Source organism: Heptranchias perlo, chromosome 31 (genome assembly GCF_035084215.1).
Source record: "Heptranchias perlo isolate sHepPer1 chromosome 31, sHepPer1.hap1, whole genome shotgun sequence".
Lineage (NCBI taxonomy): Eukaryota > Metazoa > Chordata > Chondrichthyes > Hexanchiformes > Hexanchidae > Heptranchias > Heptranchias perlo.
This window is the reverse complement of record NC_090355.1, coordinates 17,385,593-17,404,642: the sequence shown is the minus strand read 5'-3', so window position 1 is coordinate 17,404,642 and position 19,050 is coordinate 17,385,593. Positions and strand designations below refer to the sequence as shown.

The following is a 19,050-nucleotide window of genomic DNA, read 5'->3' as shown; positions in this document are numbered from 1 at the left end:
TTGCGTTAACAACTGATCAATCCATCCAATTTTTGAAATATACCCAGATTATGCTCCCTATGGAATCTCACCTTTGAACAGCGTCCTTTGGCTAGGATGACAGATGATAGAGCAGCAGACTTTTCCATAACCTCTATCAATTCTGCTCTATGTTCAGTGAACAGTTGCTGTGTTGTGCAGGAAGAAAGTAGTTTATTCTTTCTTTCCCAAGGTTTACAGCTCACTTGTACAAGGCAGTATACTCAAATTCAAGACTGAGAATTGAATAAATCCTTCATAAGTATGATTGGTGAATTTAAATGTTGTGCTACACTCATATGAATCCAACATTACAAAATAATATATTGATCATAAATCCCATCCTGCCCTTCATCCGATGTCCACACACATCCACTTCCAATAGGACTCATTGGATAAATGATCAGAAGCAAGAACACTGTCCGATTTCACCCCTCTAACCCAGAGGAACAGAGGCCAACTGAAGCCCTGCCTACCACCACCCAGTTGAAATCAGCTAACTCAACACAGGCTGGGGATTGAATCTGGGACCTTCTTGTTTCGTGTGGCTCAGCTATTCACTGCACAGACTCTGATCCATCAGGCAAACCCTAGTAGTGTTAGTTTGGCTCAGATAACAGTCGATTCAAGTCCCCACTCCAGAACATGAGCACATAAATTAGGCTTCAACTTCAGTGCAGCAGTGATGGAATGCTGCACTGTTGGAGGTACCATTATTTGAATATTTAGCGGAGTCCCTGTCTACATGTTTTGGTGGATTAGGTGAATAGTATTAATTCCAGGGAATTATTCAACAAAGAGCATGCCCAGGCCAAACTTGATATTTAGCTGTTTGTGGAATCTTGCTGTGCCCAAAATGGCTGCCACATTCACCTGCATAACGGTCAACTGCACTTCAAAATTAATTCACTATACGTGAAGCACTTTTCTGAGAAACAGAAGGTGCTGTATAAATACACGTCCTTTTTGTTTTTGAGAAAGCAGCAGCTTGATAGCATTCAATAATTGGTTGATTTGCCAGAGTTCCCATTTAAAGACACTATTAACAGGAATTACAGCTGTGAATCACAGTTCTGTCATACAAGTGAATGAATCACCAAGAAGTTTCTAGTACAGTACTTCAGTGAAAAGAAATAGCTACTGTACTCGGTGGTAATGTTTCTGGTCTACACTGGATTTCCAATTACTTCGAGAACTATTAGACTATAGTTACTTAGTACATATTTACTACTACGAACTCAGTCAAGACTAACGACTAAATATTTAATACTGACTACTGACAATACAAATACCACCAAGAGAACAGGTTCATAAAGCTACAATAGTGCCCAACAGTCCTATGTTATATGGGACTCACCAAAGGAATTACTACAAGATTAGCTAAAATATTTTTACATGAAAAAAATTGATCAGTAGAACGGGCACTAAAGTGTGTAAGATTTATCAAAAAATTATGCTATAGAACCAAAAACTAATTTGGATTAATGCTCGGTATTTTGAGAGATATTTCTATGGTACCTTTTAAATTATATGTTTAAAAAAGCCAAACCCGAGAAACACGACAGCTTCAAATGAACTTCTTTCAAAGAATTAACGTAATGGATGAGTAACAAATCAAAATAATTTGTCCAGGATAAAGAAAATGCCTCAAACCATGGAGTAGTCTTCTAATATCATATAACTAAATTTATAACATGCAAGAACAGCAACATCTGCTATGTATTTTAGATGCCAATATTACATGATTTGCAGCAAACTTTTAATTATTGTTACTCACTTAGTGAGGCCTGCTGCTGTGGCTTCCACTCCATATTCTCCTCTTTGACATTCACTTGGTTTGCTTTTCCAGGCTGCCCGTCAACGTCTGTTGGAAGTAATAAAGAGATCAGTATCCAAGACGTGGTTAACATAAAATGGTCTCAAGTAGCAAATAAAGGCAAAGGGACTAAAACAAAACGTCAGCCAGGATTGTCAATTATGCTCACTATCCAGTAATCCCCGCTAAAAACTGAATATGTGCAGAGTTGGGCCAAGGGCGGGATTGGGATCAGGATCAACTGTATCGTCATATAGGCTGTAAACACTGTCTAGGCCTACTCATATAAAATGGTTTTGAGAGTAAGTTATTGGAAGGTTGCCAACGGAATGGAATCTCAGCATTCGTCACTCTTCAGGAGTGGTGCGGGGGGGGGTGGGGGGGGAAGAGAAAAGATAATAGCATAAATATAGTTCTTTACATTACTCAATGCCATGTCATTTTATTTTGAAAAGAATTAATGCCTCAGATTCAAACTGCAAAAAGGTAAGCTCTAAACTGGAAAAGAAAAGCACTGGCACTCTTGTCCCATGGAAAGACTTCAGGCTAGAATCAAACGACATTCACTTCCTAATGCATATGGGTGCATGCTCAAATCTCATCACCTTAAGTTCTTTGGAACTGCGGAGGAAAGCCTTAAGATCAGATGCAATGTTTTGCTCCATTTCACTTGCTAAAAGAAAAAAACTTTTATCACACAAATCCATATAGCATTCCCGCATCTCAGATCTTATTGAGGGGAAATCCCTATGGCTGCCCAGATGTATGTAGTAAAACATGAAATCCAACTATTTTATTGCATTTTGCCTTGTAGGTTTTCTCATGTCCACATTCTAAATTGCCCCAACATTTTCATAGTTGTTCGAGATATGATGTTCACACAGCACATCAAGGCAGACTCCAAAAGGTGAATGAAGAAAGCAAGAATAAAAATGACAGAGAAACAAGAGTCATTAAAAGAAAAATCAGAACAGCAGCAAGGTCAGGAAAATACAGTAAAACAGCAGACAGAAAAAAGGAAAAAAGCAGTAGGTTCGTTCTCCCCCTCTTTCCACAATTTTCCTACTTTCCCTCTATCACTTCTGCTCCATGCTTATTTTCAGGAATCACCTAGATGCTTTGCCTAAATAATAATTAGACTGGCAGAAAACAGAAACAAGAGCGAGAGTGTAAGAGAGAGATCATTTTAACTTTTGGCGATGGTGATATCGAATTGGCCATCCGTTATACACCTCTCCTGAACTTCGTTTCCATTGACTTCAATAATACCACATTGGACACACTGATTCTTGACATGTTATTTCAGTATATCCTCTTAGTTCCTTTCTTAGTGGTCACAGTTCCTGCCTCAAAAAAGGCACCTGTCGTTTCATTCTTATTTGAGATTTTTGATGTACAAGAACAATTGTGCTCAAAATGTGTGTCAATCTGACATTCAAAACGATTTCTCATACAAGCAAAAACATTTTAAACTCAGCATAAGTAGCAAAACTCTCAATATTAAAAATGATTTTGAAATAACCCAACTCGGACAATATTTTTGCAGGGCACAGAAAATACCACCAGTGTTGATGACAGGAAAAGAATGTAACTGCCTGTGGACCCTCTTGCTCACAATAGGTGGAGCACAGTTAGTCATGTCCAAGCAATAAGTTACAAATTATTTTTTTTGGCCATCTGTACAACTAACATGCATGGACATCACACATGCTTAAAGGTCTCCATTCCAAACTACTGAGAAATCCACACAGGTAAAGTTTCAGTTTACCTGATACAGATTTCTTCCCCTGCAGGACATACCGTACTTAATCCAGACAGCACAGTTGCAGGTTGGTACAAGCTCTTAAAAGGACCCTCAAGTGTAGAAAGTTTTACTATTGGATTTTAACCAGGCAAAAATCACACATCTTATCTGTTGAGGCACTGGCTTGCAGGATTATTTGGAGGCAAGTCCCAGTGATAGGTCTACCCTCCCAGGCCGCAGACAGGCAAGTAAATCATCAACATTGCTTGGAGTACTGCTGACTTCCCTAGCTCAGATTATCAGATTAGATATCATACTACTGAGTTTACCACAGAGGCATGACTTGGTTCCAATCTACCATCACAAAACACATGATCTTGGAGCCACCTCACAACCAAAGAGACCCTGTTTATCATTACTCCTGACCATAAAGAGAATAGTCACGAGCTATTAGATAACAGCACAAGTTTGAGCCCTCACTAGGTGGCCATCAAGTAGCAGGAACTCATAAGCAGCATGGTATTCAGCACAACTCAGCATAAAATATGAATGCACTGACATGACCTTCATGACCACAACATACAGCATAGAATGATTGTTTCACTAGCTCGAGGTACAGAGTTTTGGCACAGCTGTTTACCTCTCTGCAATCCACTCAAAGTAGCAATTGAACAATGGATACAGGAGCATGTGCTCTTACATTCTGCCTCCAGATAACACCATTCAGTAACTTTAACCCCAAGACTGAGGTTCCTCATGGATAAACGTGTGTGTGTGTGTGTGTGTGTGTGTGTGTGTGTGTGTGTATAAAAATAATATATATTACATAAATAATATAAAATATATTACATAAATATATAATATATATCAAACATATAAACAAAATGTGTATTTTATATATATATATCTGTCTTTATATGAACATCCACAATGAGCTTGGCCTCCTCTCTGCCCTCCACCATTTTTTAAAAAATGAACTCTGGCAAAGTACTATATGCAGTATGAAAAAAACCTATTGCGGCATTTTTCCAGAGTCGAATTGTGGCCAAAATTTCTATTACGGCAGATTTTAAAAAATTCTCCAGGATAGTTTCTTGGTGCTTTTCTACCACTAGTCTACCAAAATAATACAGTGCTTTAGAAATGTGATTACTTACTGTATTTGGAAGCTTTAAAAACATGTAAACACTTATACTGCGCAATTTTTGTAATGCTTTACAGACCTTATTTCCCAGCTTTCATTACCAATGGCATTCTTGGCTGAATTCTGATGACTTAGACCTCTCCCCGTCAGAACTGAACCAGAAAAATAATGCTCAGAATTTCCAGTCCTGATATTGCCTAATTTCAGTGTACACGTAGGATTAAAATTATCTTCATGAAGTAAAGTCATCTGAACATTTTTGTTTTGAGAAGTGTTGTACCAGATGATCCTCCTCCCTTCCACCTATCAACAGAAGGAACTTATGATGGCTCTTTTCCATAAGTGGCAACATTTGGAGGCTTCAATTTCACAAAAGAATGTTAGCTGTTTTCGTCAGCAGTTACCTCACCTTTCTTGAAGGTGAAGACTCATGCTAGGTACAATTTCATATGTTTATATGAATGGAACAAGATGTTTGTTTCAATATAGCTCCATTTTTAGGCTTTTCCCAGCAGCTGCCAAGAATGCCATTAGCAAAGGCCTAGGAGCAACAAGTTGCATCCATAATGAATACCAGAATATCTCAAATTCCTTCAACCTTCACTAGAAGGCACATTAATCAACTATCAATCTGGCTGTCTGAAAGTAGGCATTAATTTGTGGTTAAGACTACATTCCTAAAATTTATACTTAACAGCACTGAGTTATGAGTCTCAGAGGATTAATTTGTTGTCATTACAAAAGACTACCAAAGGACATGTAGTCAAAGTGTTCAAAATTATGAAGAAAATTGATACAGCAGAAAGTAAGGAGTGCCCATGCAAAATCAGTGAATCAGAGATTACAATAATGAGTCACAGAAACAAATAGACGAGACTTAAAACTCAAATTGTTTTCAGGCAGAATCAATTGTTACCAAAAGCTATAAATGCAGACTTTTTAGGAAAGAAATTGTTATGTTCCAGATTATGGAAGCAATGATTGGATAGAGGTAATATGTTGGGAGTATGGCAGAGGTAAAACACTGGCGCAGAACGTATCCCTCATTCAGGGATACCTGATCCTGTTGAACAACCTTCCCACTACTACCCACCTTATTTTTCTCTAGATATGTCGGGTAGAGTAATCAAATGCTGGAGCGCCTAGAAGTTGCCATTACGCCTTGCACCCAGCCCCCATCCAATCAAAGGATCCGAGAGGGACAGGCACGGCTATGTGAGACCCAAAAAGGCATGTTACTCTTTTTTTTTTACAGCTACTTCTTTAATCATTGGGGCTCAAAATCTTCTGAATTGCTGCTTTTGGACAGCAGCCTAAGGCCCTAAAGCAGGCAATTATAACTGCTGCTGCAAGCCTTTCAGGTCAAGGGTCAGACCTGTACCTGGGCTGCGCTGGGCCTAAACTAAGGACCTAATTTTGCAAATATGGGAGGGTTCAGGTCTGGTCAGGCAGAGTGCACTTTGGGGAAAGCAAAATGGGGAGTAAAACTTAGTTGGATCTCATTCCAGCTAAACCAATTTTTGGAAAGTCCTAACCACCATAACCACCCAGCATGTCAATATGCCGCTTAATTAAAAGCTTTTTTAAAAAAAAAATCTAGCCTCCTTTTCACTTGTTGATGGCCTCATACAGTAAATCTAGAGTAAAAAAACACAACTTTCAATGTGCAAGGTCATATCCAAGCCTCAACTGCTCAAGTGCATCCACAGCTGTTCTACTGGGTGAAATTTACCAGTTTTCAACCAGTAGATTAAGCACCTAGAGGAAGACATTATTCGAAAGAAGGAAAAGCTTGCAGAATGTGTAGGACCTCCTGTCCAACAGAAGTGCACCCAATGCTTGTACATAAACCAATACAGGTATGATATGGTGGTCACTGTTACCCTTACTGTATATAATGAAGCCAGCACTAATCAACATTTCTGGTTGTACCAGCAGATCTCCCATAGCATTGCTCATGGTGAACCTGGGGATACATTGTTTTACAAAAGATGGGGTGTTTACATTATAACATCAGGGTCACTGATTTATAGTGACTTTATTCAAATTCCATTTTCAAGACTCAGCTTATTTAATTTTTTTAAATTAAAAAAACTCAAGTTAGGATTAGGATAGGAAAGACACGGCCTCTCTGTTTGTGCCTCTCCCTCTGTTACGCAGGTGCCAATAATTAAATGTTTATATTTTCTATCAACAAAAGACAAGTAGTAATCAGGTGGTAGTTACGAGTTTTTTTACTTGGTTTCACAATTCAACTGAAGTGTTTTTTAAAAATTAAAATTAGAATGAAGACACAGTCTACCTCAGCTTAATATGTTTTTAAAACCTTACAGAATATAATTCAGATGTGGTACAATAGGTATGTAAGCAGACAGACAGACACACAGCTTTTGAAATCTGTCCTCTAAATTTTCTTCAACTAGTTTTGAAAAACAACTGAACAGACTTTGTAAAAGACAGAGAGAAGTGTTCTATCATTTGGCTAGCTTAAATACTATTGATGCATCCTGAGAATTCTGTACATTATCCATGCTCAGACTGCAGGACTCCTCTTCCGCGAACAGAATCAACTCTTTGGGCAAAAATACCATGTCAAAGTCCAAACTTTTGGGAAGAGGCTGAGGCCTTCAAGTAAAAACTTTAATGAAGGTATTAGAAGGCAGAAAAATCAATGGATAAGTTTAATCATGCTATTGTGAAATGTGATTTTAAGTGATCAGTTAATTAAACTATTGACTGAAATGTTTACAAATGGTTGTCCTATTATCAACTGTCTACATTGGATTTTCCATTGTGACTGCTGACATATGGGTTTTCTATTATAAAAACGTAAAACAGAAAATACGGATCATGTAGAATTACATCCAAACTGCAACATAAAAAAGGCCATTGGGCCCAACTGGTCTACATCAGTGTACAAGATGTGAGCACAAAACATAAGATTTTTAAGATAGATATATATAGACTTGAATGTGAATATTTACCACTGGATCGATTATTGGGTTCATCCTGTTCAGAACACCGCTGAGCCCCATCCTCACCAATCACAACACAGATCTCCGCTACCTCACGTGCGTTGTCATTAACGTTATTGTTGCTCTTGTGATCTTTGGATTCATCTTGCCACAACTCAGCATGCACTTCACTCTCATCATCTCTATTTTCAGTCTTTATTGCTGCATCAAGAGAACTCATTGTGTTGGCCTTTATCCAGTACTTCTTAAAATTTTGGTCAGAATCAGGCGGAGTCACTGCAACAATCCTTTGCACTGTTCAATTTCTGTTAGGGGAAAAATATATATTAATGTCTATATTTGCCTTTCTGACTAATTTTATATTTTAGTGAGAAGAATATATAACTATGGTAATGGCTTAATTTTTCTAATTCTCTTTAAAATCCTATATTTTGGTCTGGTTGGAAGGCCATCAGCTTCTTCCAACTGGTTAGGTTTTTCTTCACCTACATTTTGAGGGATACAGCGCACGTATTTTACAAATGCTATTGCTGTCTTTCTGCTATAAGTGGACTATAGCAATAGTTACCACTAATGGCTTTTTAGAATCATCTCCGCATACTTTCCCACATGCATGTGAAGATGTGATTAGAAGGGATTATATCCCACTCCAGAGACTTGAGCACAAAATCTAGGCTGACACTCCAATGCAGTACTGAGGGAGTGCTGCACTGTTAGAAGTGCCGTCTATAGGATGAGACGTTAAACTGAGGTCCTGTCTGCCCTCTCAGGTGGACATAAAAGATCCCATGGCACTATTTCGAAGAAGAGCAGGAGAGTCCTCCTCTGTGTCCTGGCCAATATTTATACCTCAACCAACATCACTAAAACAGATTATCTGGTCATTACCTCATTGCTCTTTGTGGGACCTTGTGCACAAATCAGCTGCCCCGTTTCCTACATTACAAGTGACTACACTTCAAAGGTACTTCATTGGATATAAAGCCCTTTGGGACGTCCTGAGGTCGCAAAGGGCACCATTTAGATTCAAGTTCTTTCTTTTCATATGCTCAATTTTTTGTGTGCGTGTCAACTCCTAAGACTGGGAGGACCAAGAATTTGTCTATATGATTACAGCTAGGTTTTTTTAAAAGAAAGAATGAACGAGGAAAAGAAGACAGAGAAAGGGAACTTGCATTTATAATAGTGCTTTTCACATCCTCTGCACATCCCAAAGTATTAACAGTCAATTCTGCAGCCAATTTGTGCACAACAAGGTCTCATAAATGACAATGAGATAGATGACCATCTAATCTATATTAGTGATGTTGGTTGAGGGATAAATGTTGGCCAGGACACTAGAACTCCCCTGCTCTTCTTCCAAATGTCGTGGGGTGTTTTACATCCACCTGAGAGGTTAGACGGGGCCTCAGTTGGATGACGGCAAAAGACGGCACCTCCAACAGTGCTCACTCCCTCAGTACTCCACTGAAGTGTCAGCCTAGATGCTGTGTTCAATTTTCTGGAGTGGGGCTTGAATCCATGGCTTTCCGACATGGAGGTGAGAGTGCGACTGACCCAGACAGGAAGTGCCTTCATTCTAATATTCCAATGATTCATTTAGCCTCTACAAGCAAATCTGCCATTTTGAAGAAATGATCAGATTGAAATTTATAGGTGGATACTCAACATTGTTTTGGTTCTTAACTCAAGTCCTTGAGAGACAAGAGACTGGACAAAATTCTGCTTATGTGATTGCAGGGATATTTTCATACGTACAGAAGTCCAGGAATTGCTTCATTCCAACACTTGCATTTATTCAGTTAGTGCACTAATACAAACAAGTTATGTCAAAATAGCACACAAAATGGAGGACAGAAGCTCGACAGCTTACTGTACAGGGCAGCTTGGAGCACCATAGCATTTGTGAGCTTGAATTGTCCAATCAATAAAACAATCTTTCATGTAACTCCAAGTAAATATTTTAACATTTTTCATATCAAAGTATGATAGAAATTTTAACATACATTACAGATCACAGTAATATCATAATTCACAGAATGTACTGCATCAAGGAGAAGCAACAAAGCACTGCTGCAGCTATGGAAAACAGTTGCATGCTGGAACACTTGCCAGACTTTGTTTTTGGGTGGGTAAATTTGGAAATTTAAAATCCAAAAAATGGTGTCAAACTCCACTTCAAACTGTGAACAAACTGTTCACACCATCATACCCACAAATACCAGCTTCCTTCCTACAACTATAAAGCTAGTGACCATTAGGAGCTTTGGACTACCTACTTATAAATGCATACCAGCAACTAAATGATCATCTTGCTAATAAATATTTCAAACCTTTGTTCTAAAATTTAAACAAGCAAAATTAATTAGCATTTTAAAACTGAAACCCTGGTTTTATAATCAGGCCAAACACAGCTTTAAAAAGTACAATATCAGTAAAATTTGGACATTATCTGTTGTTCTTATTTTTTTACAAATGTGATCCAATCCAACTTCAAAAGAAACAATGATCATTTCAAACTAGCCAGTACAATTCGGTACAGCTCTCAGAAGCACGTTGTATGTTTTATCAGTATCAGAGTCTTCATTTAATTAAAATTTAACTGATAATTATCTTGCCCTTTCTTCCAAATTAGTTCAAAACCCAACTTCAAAGGAGAAGACATTTGTCTTCTTGGGTCACTTCCCCGCAACAGCTGGTGAAAATATATGAAACCATTCAACTTTCTTTTTTCATATGTCATTTCCTTAATGAAAAATGAATTAAAATCGTTACATTTTAATTTTAACAAAACTCAATTTCATAAAAAGATTACTCCCCAACAAACTTGTCTGCAAGACTTGGGAATTTTCCTACCCCACTTAATGGTGACATTTCTTCCCATGTCACATTGTCATTACTGCGCCTCACCATCACACCAAGCAAGAGGGGACAGTCTTGTATACTGAGTTCTTCAGAACAGCCAGACTAGGCACAATATACTCTCTAATTTGAAGTGACAATGATTCTTTAGAGAATAGTCTGAATTTATTTTAGGAGAATATCCCTCTTCTCTATTCTGACTGCTACTTATGATGCATTAGATTGTTATGTACTAGAAAATGTCCCATGGCATTGTTCACAGGTAGTCAGGAGTCTAGGGCGTGATTGTGATGTTTCGCTGTCAGCCTGTTCTGTCCCTTTAAGGCCAAACAGGCAACGGCAACAATTTTTCAGAGAGCATTTGTAACTGCTTCAAAATCTTAGACTCCATAGAATCATAGAAGGTTACAGCACAGAAGGAGGCCAGTCAGCCCACGTCCGTGCCGGCCGAAAAACAGCTATCCAGCTTAATTCCACTTTCCAGCACTTGGTCCGTAGCCCTTTAGGTTACGGCACTTCAAGTGCACATCCAAGTACTTTTTAAATGAGTTGAGGGTTTCTGCCCCTACCATCCTTTCAGGCAGCGAGTTTCAGACCCCCACCACCCTCTGGGTGAAAAAATTTCTCCTCCGCTCCTGTCTAATCCTTCTACCAATTACTTGAAATCTATGCCCCCTGGTCACTGCTAAGGGAAATAGGTCCCCTCTATCCACTCTATCTAGCCCAGTCATAATTTTATACACCTCAATTAAATCTTCCCCCAGCCTCCTTTGTTCCAAAGAAAACAACCCCAGCCTATCCAATCTTTTCTCATAACTAAAATTCTCCAGCCCTACTCCAGCTCAATGAATGCTTTAATTCATGTGAAAGATTTGCATCCTTGAGAAAGTGTAATGTCTGCTGTGATGGATAGGTGTATGGCATATATATTTTCCACACTGTCTTAATAACTCTTGAAAATAAAGCGAGGATATTTTAGTTTCTCAAAAATAAATTCTTTACTTAAGGCTCCAAGTCATAGTTCAGAACAGGCAGCTCTGACACCATAGGAAGTAAGTTCAGAGAATGCACTATCAATTTGAAGAAGAGTGCCTTCTCGGTGCCACAGGAACAGAATGCTTTCTGGTTGAGAACACATATTCCATGCACTTACGCTCATTGAGAATTTATTCGGAATTCTGCAAATGGAAGGATTGCATCATCTCATGACGATTTTAAATAACTATTACAAATTATAAGTTTTCACATTTGTAATCTAACCTTTCCTTAGTTTAAAAGGAAGTTTGCTCTTTCAATCACCTGGTACCATACATCATTCACTACCAAAGAATATGGTTCAGTGACCTATTTCCACTACAGCTCTGCATCAGCAATAAACAGTGGAAGAGTTGCCTGGGGGGAATTGCTTCCCATTTTCCTTCCCTTGCTCTAGAAATGCGGCCTCTTAAAAGACAAAGCCAAGGTTGGGAACTCATTTTGTCGGCAGTGACAGGTACAAGGCCGCATCCTATTACACTATTGCATAAAATGTTAGATTGCACAGTCAATTTCGAAGTAACCATTCTATATAGCGCATATTGATTATTAAGCAGTCTCAATCTTGCACAGGAATAAAGGTGAACGCTGCTTCAACTAGCACAAAATGCATAGAAAAACTACAATTTTGATGATACTGCTTGCTTGTTGCTGGAACAAATTCTTCTGTCATAAAGAAATCTTGCAGGTGAAAGTTGTTGGGGGCTTCATCATATACTAGTACCACCTGTGAACTAGATGAGATTTTGTATTGCTGCAAGATATCAAATTTGGCAAATTTTGATAGCAAGATTATTTAATTGTACAAGAAGTTGCTCCAAAAATTGCACAGCTTTTGTACTTCTGACGTCCTTGAAATTTTATGGACAAATGCTTTATTGATGTTGCTTACAATGCATAGATTGTTTAATTTTGGAGGCAACTTTCCTAAAGTTGCTGTAACAGGCAGTTGAGCACAGGCAGACATTTAACCACTGAGGAGGGAAAAGAGGGGTCCTGGGCCACTTTCACACCTTACAGCCAATTTTACAGATTCTTTCGTGAAATCCACAACATAATTATCAGAGTCCTGACAGCCACAGGAGAAGGCTCCCCAAAATGTGGAATGGGAGAAAATATAAATTTCTCAAAGAAGTTATAGCTAAGAGGTATTACTCAATTTCACAAGACTGTCAAAACTTCAATATATCGGTGTCACAGGGACACTTTGTAATGGGCTAAATTTCTTTCGATTAGGTATGAAAAACTGTAGAAGGATCAAAGACGAGAGAGAAGTAGGACTACAGAAGTTCATTTACATTTCATGTTGAGGCAAATTAACTATTTGATCAGAATTAAATTACATTTTATTGCATCACTGCTAATTCTAACAGATCTTAGAGGAGTCATGATTATTAAATGCATAATTATTTAGTACAATAAAGCATCCCACTTTTTATTTCAGCTGATTACCCTCAAGACTGTGCACTAAGAGTTACATAAAAATTCTCTGACTGAAAAAATACACTTTACATAATTGTTTCATTTTCTTTCATATTACAAAAGGATCTTCACCCAGCAACTGAACAAACAACATTGACACTAATCTCCCTCATTCATGGTAGGAATAAAACAATACACTTTCTTCCAGCAACAAATCACAACAGAAAACACTGTGCTGTGCAGGCCTGAAGATGTTCTCTACATTTTATTATGTATTAATAGATATCCCGTTGCTCATAGCGAGTCTTCTCCTTTGCCCATCTTTGCATGGATCTCTCTATCCTTCTAGATCTCACTCCTCTTCTCCTGTCCATTTATCTGATTTCTCACCACCCGATACTTGTACCTGTTGAGATCTGTCTGCCTGTGTTCCATGATTTGTGCTTTTTTCCTCATCTGATCTCTCTCCCCAATTTACTTTCAGTCTGATGTTTCCTATCGATCTGTCGCAGGTAATTACTCTTCAGGGCACTGTCCTGCTGAGACCGTCGGGTTCAAGTGGTCCTCCGGTACTGGCGGTTCCTGGAATTATTATTTACACCATGCAATCAAGCTGACAATGGTTTGTTCAGCCAATTTACTGTGGAAACGCCAATGTGTAAGTTAATAGGTTAAAATTTACTGCCAATAAATAGGATTTTCCACTGAGACCTCTATTATCATATCCCCAAATTTATCCTAATCCACCCAAATTTATTTTGCTTACCTCTGATTGGCTGGATCGAACACATGATTGACTCCAAGTCCTGACTTCCACCTTCTCAAGAAATGCAGGAGACCAAGTAAGTAAACACAAAATGAAAACAACTGAACTGCTCCAAGCTGGGTGTAAATGTAGGAAAGTGTAAACTTTTTAAACAATTAATTTACAATTAAGATAATTTACACTTTCGACCACCTGCGCTGGACTTTCTTTCTGACGGATACAATCTTAAATTGCTGTGCATTGTGATCCCTCTCTATAAGCAAATACCTGCTCCAATGTCTCATAAGGACATTAGAAATAGGAGCAAGAGTAAGCCATACGGCCTCTCGAGCCTGCTCCGCCATTCAGTAAGATAGTGGCTGATCTTCGCCGTCAACTCCCGCCCGATCCCCTATCCCTTGATTCCCTTAGAGTCCAAAAATCTATGGATCTCAGTCTTAAATATACTCAACGACTGAGTGTCCACAGCCCCCTGGGGTAGAGAATTCCAAATATTTACGATCCTCTGAGTGAAGAAATTCCCCCTCATCTCAGTCCTAAATGTCCGACTCCTTATCCTGAGACTATGTCCCCTAGTTCTAGACTCTCCAGCCAGGGAAAACATCCTCTCGGCATCGACCCCGTTAAGCGCTCTTGGAATCTTTTTTGTTTCAATGAGGTCACCTCTCATTCTTCTAAACTCCAGAGAGTATAGGTCCAATCTACTCAATCTTTCCTCATAGGACAACCCTCCCATCCCAGGAATCAATCTAGTGAACCTACATTGCACCGCCTCTAAGGTAAGTAGATCCTTCCTTAGGTAAGGAGACCAAAACTGCACACAGTACTCCAGGTGTAGTCTCACCAAAGCCCTATACAATTGCAAAAAGACTTCCTTACTCTTGTACTCCAACCCCCTTGCAATAAAGGCCAACATACCATTTGCCTTCCTAATTGCTTGCTGTACTTGCATGTTAACTTTGAGTTTCATGTACGATGACACCTAAATCCCTCTGAGCACCAACATTTAATATAGTTTCTCAACATTTAAAAAATATTCCGTTTTTCCATTTTTCCTGCCAAAGTGAATAACCTCACATTTCCCCACATTATACTCCATCTGCCATCTGCCACCTTCTTGGCCGCTCACTTAACCTGTCGCTATCCCTTTGCACGCTTTTTGCATCCTCCTCACAGCTTACTTTCCCACCTAGCTTTGTATCGTCAGCGAACTTGGATACATTATACTCAGTCCCTTCATCTAAGTCATTAATATAGATTGTATATAGCTGAGGCCCAAGCATCGATCCCTGCGGCACTCCACTAGTTACAAACTGCCAACCCGAAAATGAACCGTTTATTCCTACTCTCTGTTTTCTGTCCGTTAACCAATCCTCAATCTATGTTAATATATTATCCCCAATCCCATGAGCCCTAATCTTGTCTAACAGCCTCTTATGATGCACCTATTCAATGCCTTTTGAAAATCCAAATATACGACATCCATTAGTTACTCCTTATCTACCCTACTTGTTACATCCTCAAAAAACTTTAATAGACTTGTCAAACACGATTTCCCTTTCATAAAACAGTGTTGACTCTGCCTAAGCATATTGTGATTTTTTAAGTGCCTTGTTACTATGTCCTTAATAACATATTCTTGCATTTTCCCTACTACTGGTATCAGGCTAACTGGTCGGTAGTTTCCTGTTTTCTCTCTTCCCTCCTTTCTTGAATAGCAGGATTATATTTGCTACACTCCAATTCACGGGGACTGTTCCAGAATCTAGGGAATTCTGGAAGATCAAAACTAATGCATCCTCTAACTCCGCAGCCACCTCTTTTAAAATCTCAGGATGTAGGCCATCAGGTCCAGGGGATTTGTTGGCTTTTAGTCCCGTTAATTTTTCTAAAACTTATTCTTTACTAATCTTAATTACTTTAAGTTCCTCCCTCTCATTGGACCCTTGGTTCCCCACTATTTCTGATATGTTTTTTGTGTCTTCTACTGTGAAGACATACAAAATATTTGTTTAACATCTCTGCAATTTCCTTATTCCCCATTATAATTTCTCCTGTCTCTGCCTCTAAGGGATCCACGTTTACTTTCACTAATCTCTTCCTTTTTATATACTTGTAGAAGCTCTTACAATCTGTTTTTATATTTCTTGCCAGTTTAATCTCATATTCAATTTTCTCCCTCCAGCCTGGCCTACAGCTTGACCTCCAACTGACCACACCATTCATTTAAGAAAGCAGTCTAAAAGCAACACACACCTAAATTCTACTTTACATAGCATAACACACGCATTCCCATGACAATGCTCACTGTAAATCAAATAATACTTATATTATTCTGAAAGGAGCATTATACCACATCATGCATCGTACATTAGTCTGCAACTACGGCAGTGCTATATTTAAGGCCAAATTCTAAATGTTTCTAAGAGACACAGCCTGAGGCCTCTGGAATTTTAACTGGTGTTTGTTGAGCTAACCTCACAGATCAAAGTGTGCTCATATATTTTGAGTTGCAGTTTGAAGACTGCTTTACCTTTGTAACAAAGCATGATGCCAGTGTATACTAATAGGCTGTTTTTAATATTTTACTAGCAGAGCTCCCATAGCATTGGTTCATGGCAAGTCAGATGATATTCCATTTTATGTCAGACACATTATACCTTTTATTATTCTGTTGCCAAGATGAAGCAGTGTCCCTTAAAAACCATGACGTTTACTGACAAGTAAACATTGAGCGAGTTCATTCAGAGTTTAATTGCTATTCAGGATGCACGTCACAACTATGGTTTTGTTTTTAAAAATGTAATTAGTAAGGCCATTTAACAGGTTGCAGACGTTCAGAGTATCATATTTTCTGTTTCTGGAGTTTCTCTGCACATTCCAAGTGACCATCTTTGTGTTTTCAAATCCTTTTGTGTGTGTCACAAACGAACGTGGTAGTTGAAGTGTGACGGTCAGGAACGGCTCAATGGGCAGATCTTTCCAATATATATTAATTGACCTGCCATGGCGTTACACAAGGAGAGTCAAGACCAAGTATAACCTTCAGAAGTAGAGTTGGTTGGAGCAAAGGAGTTTCTCTGCTGTACAGGCTGAGGAGCTCAGAGATGCAAAATTGAGACACTAGTGTCAACAGTGGTTGGGGTGGTGTGGGGTGGGGGGGGGGGGCTGTAATTACAGCATGACAACATCACATGGGTAGTTTCTATTACAACGCAGACAAAGGAATTTATAATGGCAAAAAGTTGACTCATAAATGGTGGAACTTATGCCTACCGTGACCCCCATCCTTCTACAACCCTTTACAGTCCTTGCTGGCACTCAGACTCCTAAGATAGTTAAGAAAAGATCTTGCTGTTGCTACCACAGATATCACTAAATTTCTTCTCCAATTACTTTTTTTAAAAACTGCTCTGACAGTGGGTTCTATTGCCTTCTGCTGGTCTCCCAACACCGCAAAAAAACTGGAAACACTCAGAACGTTAAAGTCACAAAAACTGTACAATCAGAGCAATAGAAAGGCTCGTCAGGCTCCCAACATTATATATATTTTTTAAAAACACACTGCAAGTAGCCATGAGCAGCATTTATTTAATTGGGGGCATGAAAAATAGGAATACCTTGAGCACATTTAAGGCACCAAGCAATAAAATCTAAGCAGATGAAACACAAACAGAAAGATTAAAAGACTCTTGTAGGGCTCAAAGTGGTTTCCTTACATCTTTTACACACAGCAAGCAGCCAGAATTACACTGCACTAATTATTTATTGACCAAGAGCATGGAAAAAATGTGAACCTTTGAGCACATTTATAGCACCAAAACTGTAAAATCTGAACAAAAGAAACATATCAAAGAGGACTGAAAGACACATGCTTTTCTCCACTTTTTCTTAATACACCGCAAGCAGCTAGCGGTCAAAATGGTGTCAGGCTCTGCTCGGAGAGGCTGAAGGCAAGAACAAAGTATGGTAATGAAAGAAAGTTAGCAGTACAGCTTTGTGCAAGGCAGCTGAATGTATACTAATGGAGGTGTGATGGGGAGATGCCGGTGATGGACTGGGGTTGACAATTGTAAACAATTTTACAACACCAAGTTATAGTCCAGCAATTTTATTTTAAATTCACAAGCTTTCGGAGGCTTCCTCCTTCGTCAGGTGAACGATGTGAAAATTTTCACATCGTTCACCTGACGAAGGAGGAAGCCTCCGAAAGCTTGTGAATTTAAAATAAAATTGCTGGACTATAACTTGGTGTTGTAAAATTGTTTATAATGGAGGTGTGACATTGCGATCATTTAACGTAATGCAAAAGATGTTATTTCAAGTATGTGTGTTTAGGATGTACTTCAGACATAAGAAATTTACTACTTTTCTTGCAAATGTGCAGTTGCTGTTCTCACACTGATTTTCTGTCATGATGTCGTAATGTATGAAGTAACTTCTGTTTGTTACTTTTAATGGGCAACACTTGCTAAGATTACTTTTAAATCAATACATGCTGTTATATTACTTTTTAATCCTCCCAACACGAGGTGGCACTGTGGCAAAAATCATCCAGGTTCATCTGTCATTTTGCTTTTTGTCCGATTTTCTCTTCTGTGCAGGTAAGATTTATTTGTGATTTGATGTATTTCCTGTCACTGATTTTTGCTTCTATACAGTTTTTAGTACCTGCACACTCCTTAACCTTTTACCTCCACAGTCCCCACGTTACATTTGCCCCATCACCCATTCTGCTCCCTTATGCTGCCTTCCCGTTTCTCAAACCACCTACAACAAGAGGGAGCCTGTTGTCTCCCTCTGCCAAACCCATCACCTTGTGAATTACTGAACAATCTTTGCAGCTTTAGCTTTTAACAACCAACCCGACAATTTCCTGAGCCTGAGTAGTCTTCGTGGCTGTAGCCTCATTTAAGTTACTGAATGTTGTTTCCCACTCTGGAGTGGGAGGTGGAAGGTGGAAGGCAGCAGGCAGTATTTCAAAACTTAAATGTGGCTAAAATTGAAGATTGGACAGCGGGGTAGGGAGCAGAAATTTTTTGGGTGATGGTGGTGGGTTGAAAAAGGGAGACGGAAGAAGCTGATGGGACAATGTATGATTGAGGGGCAATAGAGAATGGTGGTAGGTCAGAGGAGCAAATGGGTGGGATTGAAGGAGATAGGTGACAGTGGAACATTTATAGGGCACAAGGGGGAGAGGCTGTAATTCAGGGGATTACATAGAATTGAAGGGATGGGGAAGGTGGCAATGATTCAACTGAGGACAGC

At 39.0% G+C, this 19,050-nt stretch overlaps 1 protein-coding gene across 4 annotated transcripts in view; it reads right to left on the bottom strand.

Annotated features, from left to right (window-relative positions):
* znf618 (zinc finger protein 618) overlaps positions 1-19,050 on the bottom strand; it is a 69,733-nt gene that overhangs the window by 27,874 nt on the left and 22,809 nt on the right. For 3 of the 4 annotated variants that reach the window (XM_067969638.1, XM_067969640.1, XM_067969639.1), the window contains exons 2-3: positions 7,707-8,002; positions 1,796-1,882 (exon numbers count right to left, since the gene is read on the bottom strand). In XM_067969638.1, the coding sequence (XP_067825739.1) occupies positions 1,796-1,882; positions 7,707-7,917 (298 nt within the window). In that variant the 5' untranslated portion in view covers positions 7,918-8,002. The remainder of the gene's footprint in view (positions 1-1,795; positions 1,883-7,706; positions 8,003-19,050) is intronic. The other variant, XM_067969641.1, reaches the window with a different exon arrangement.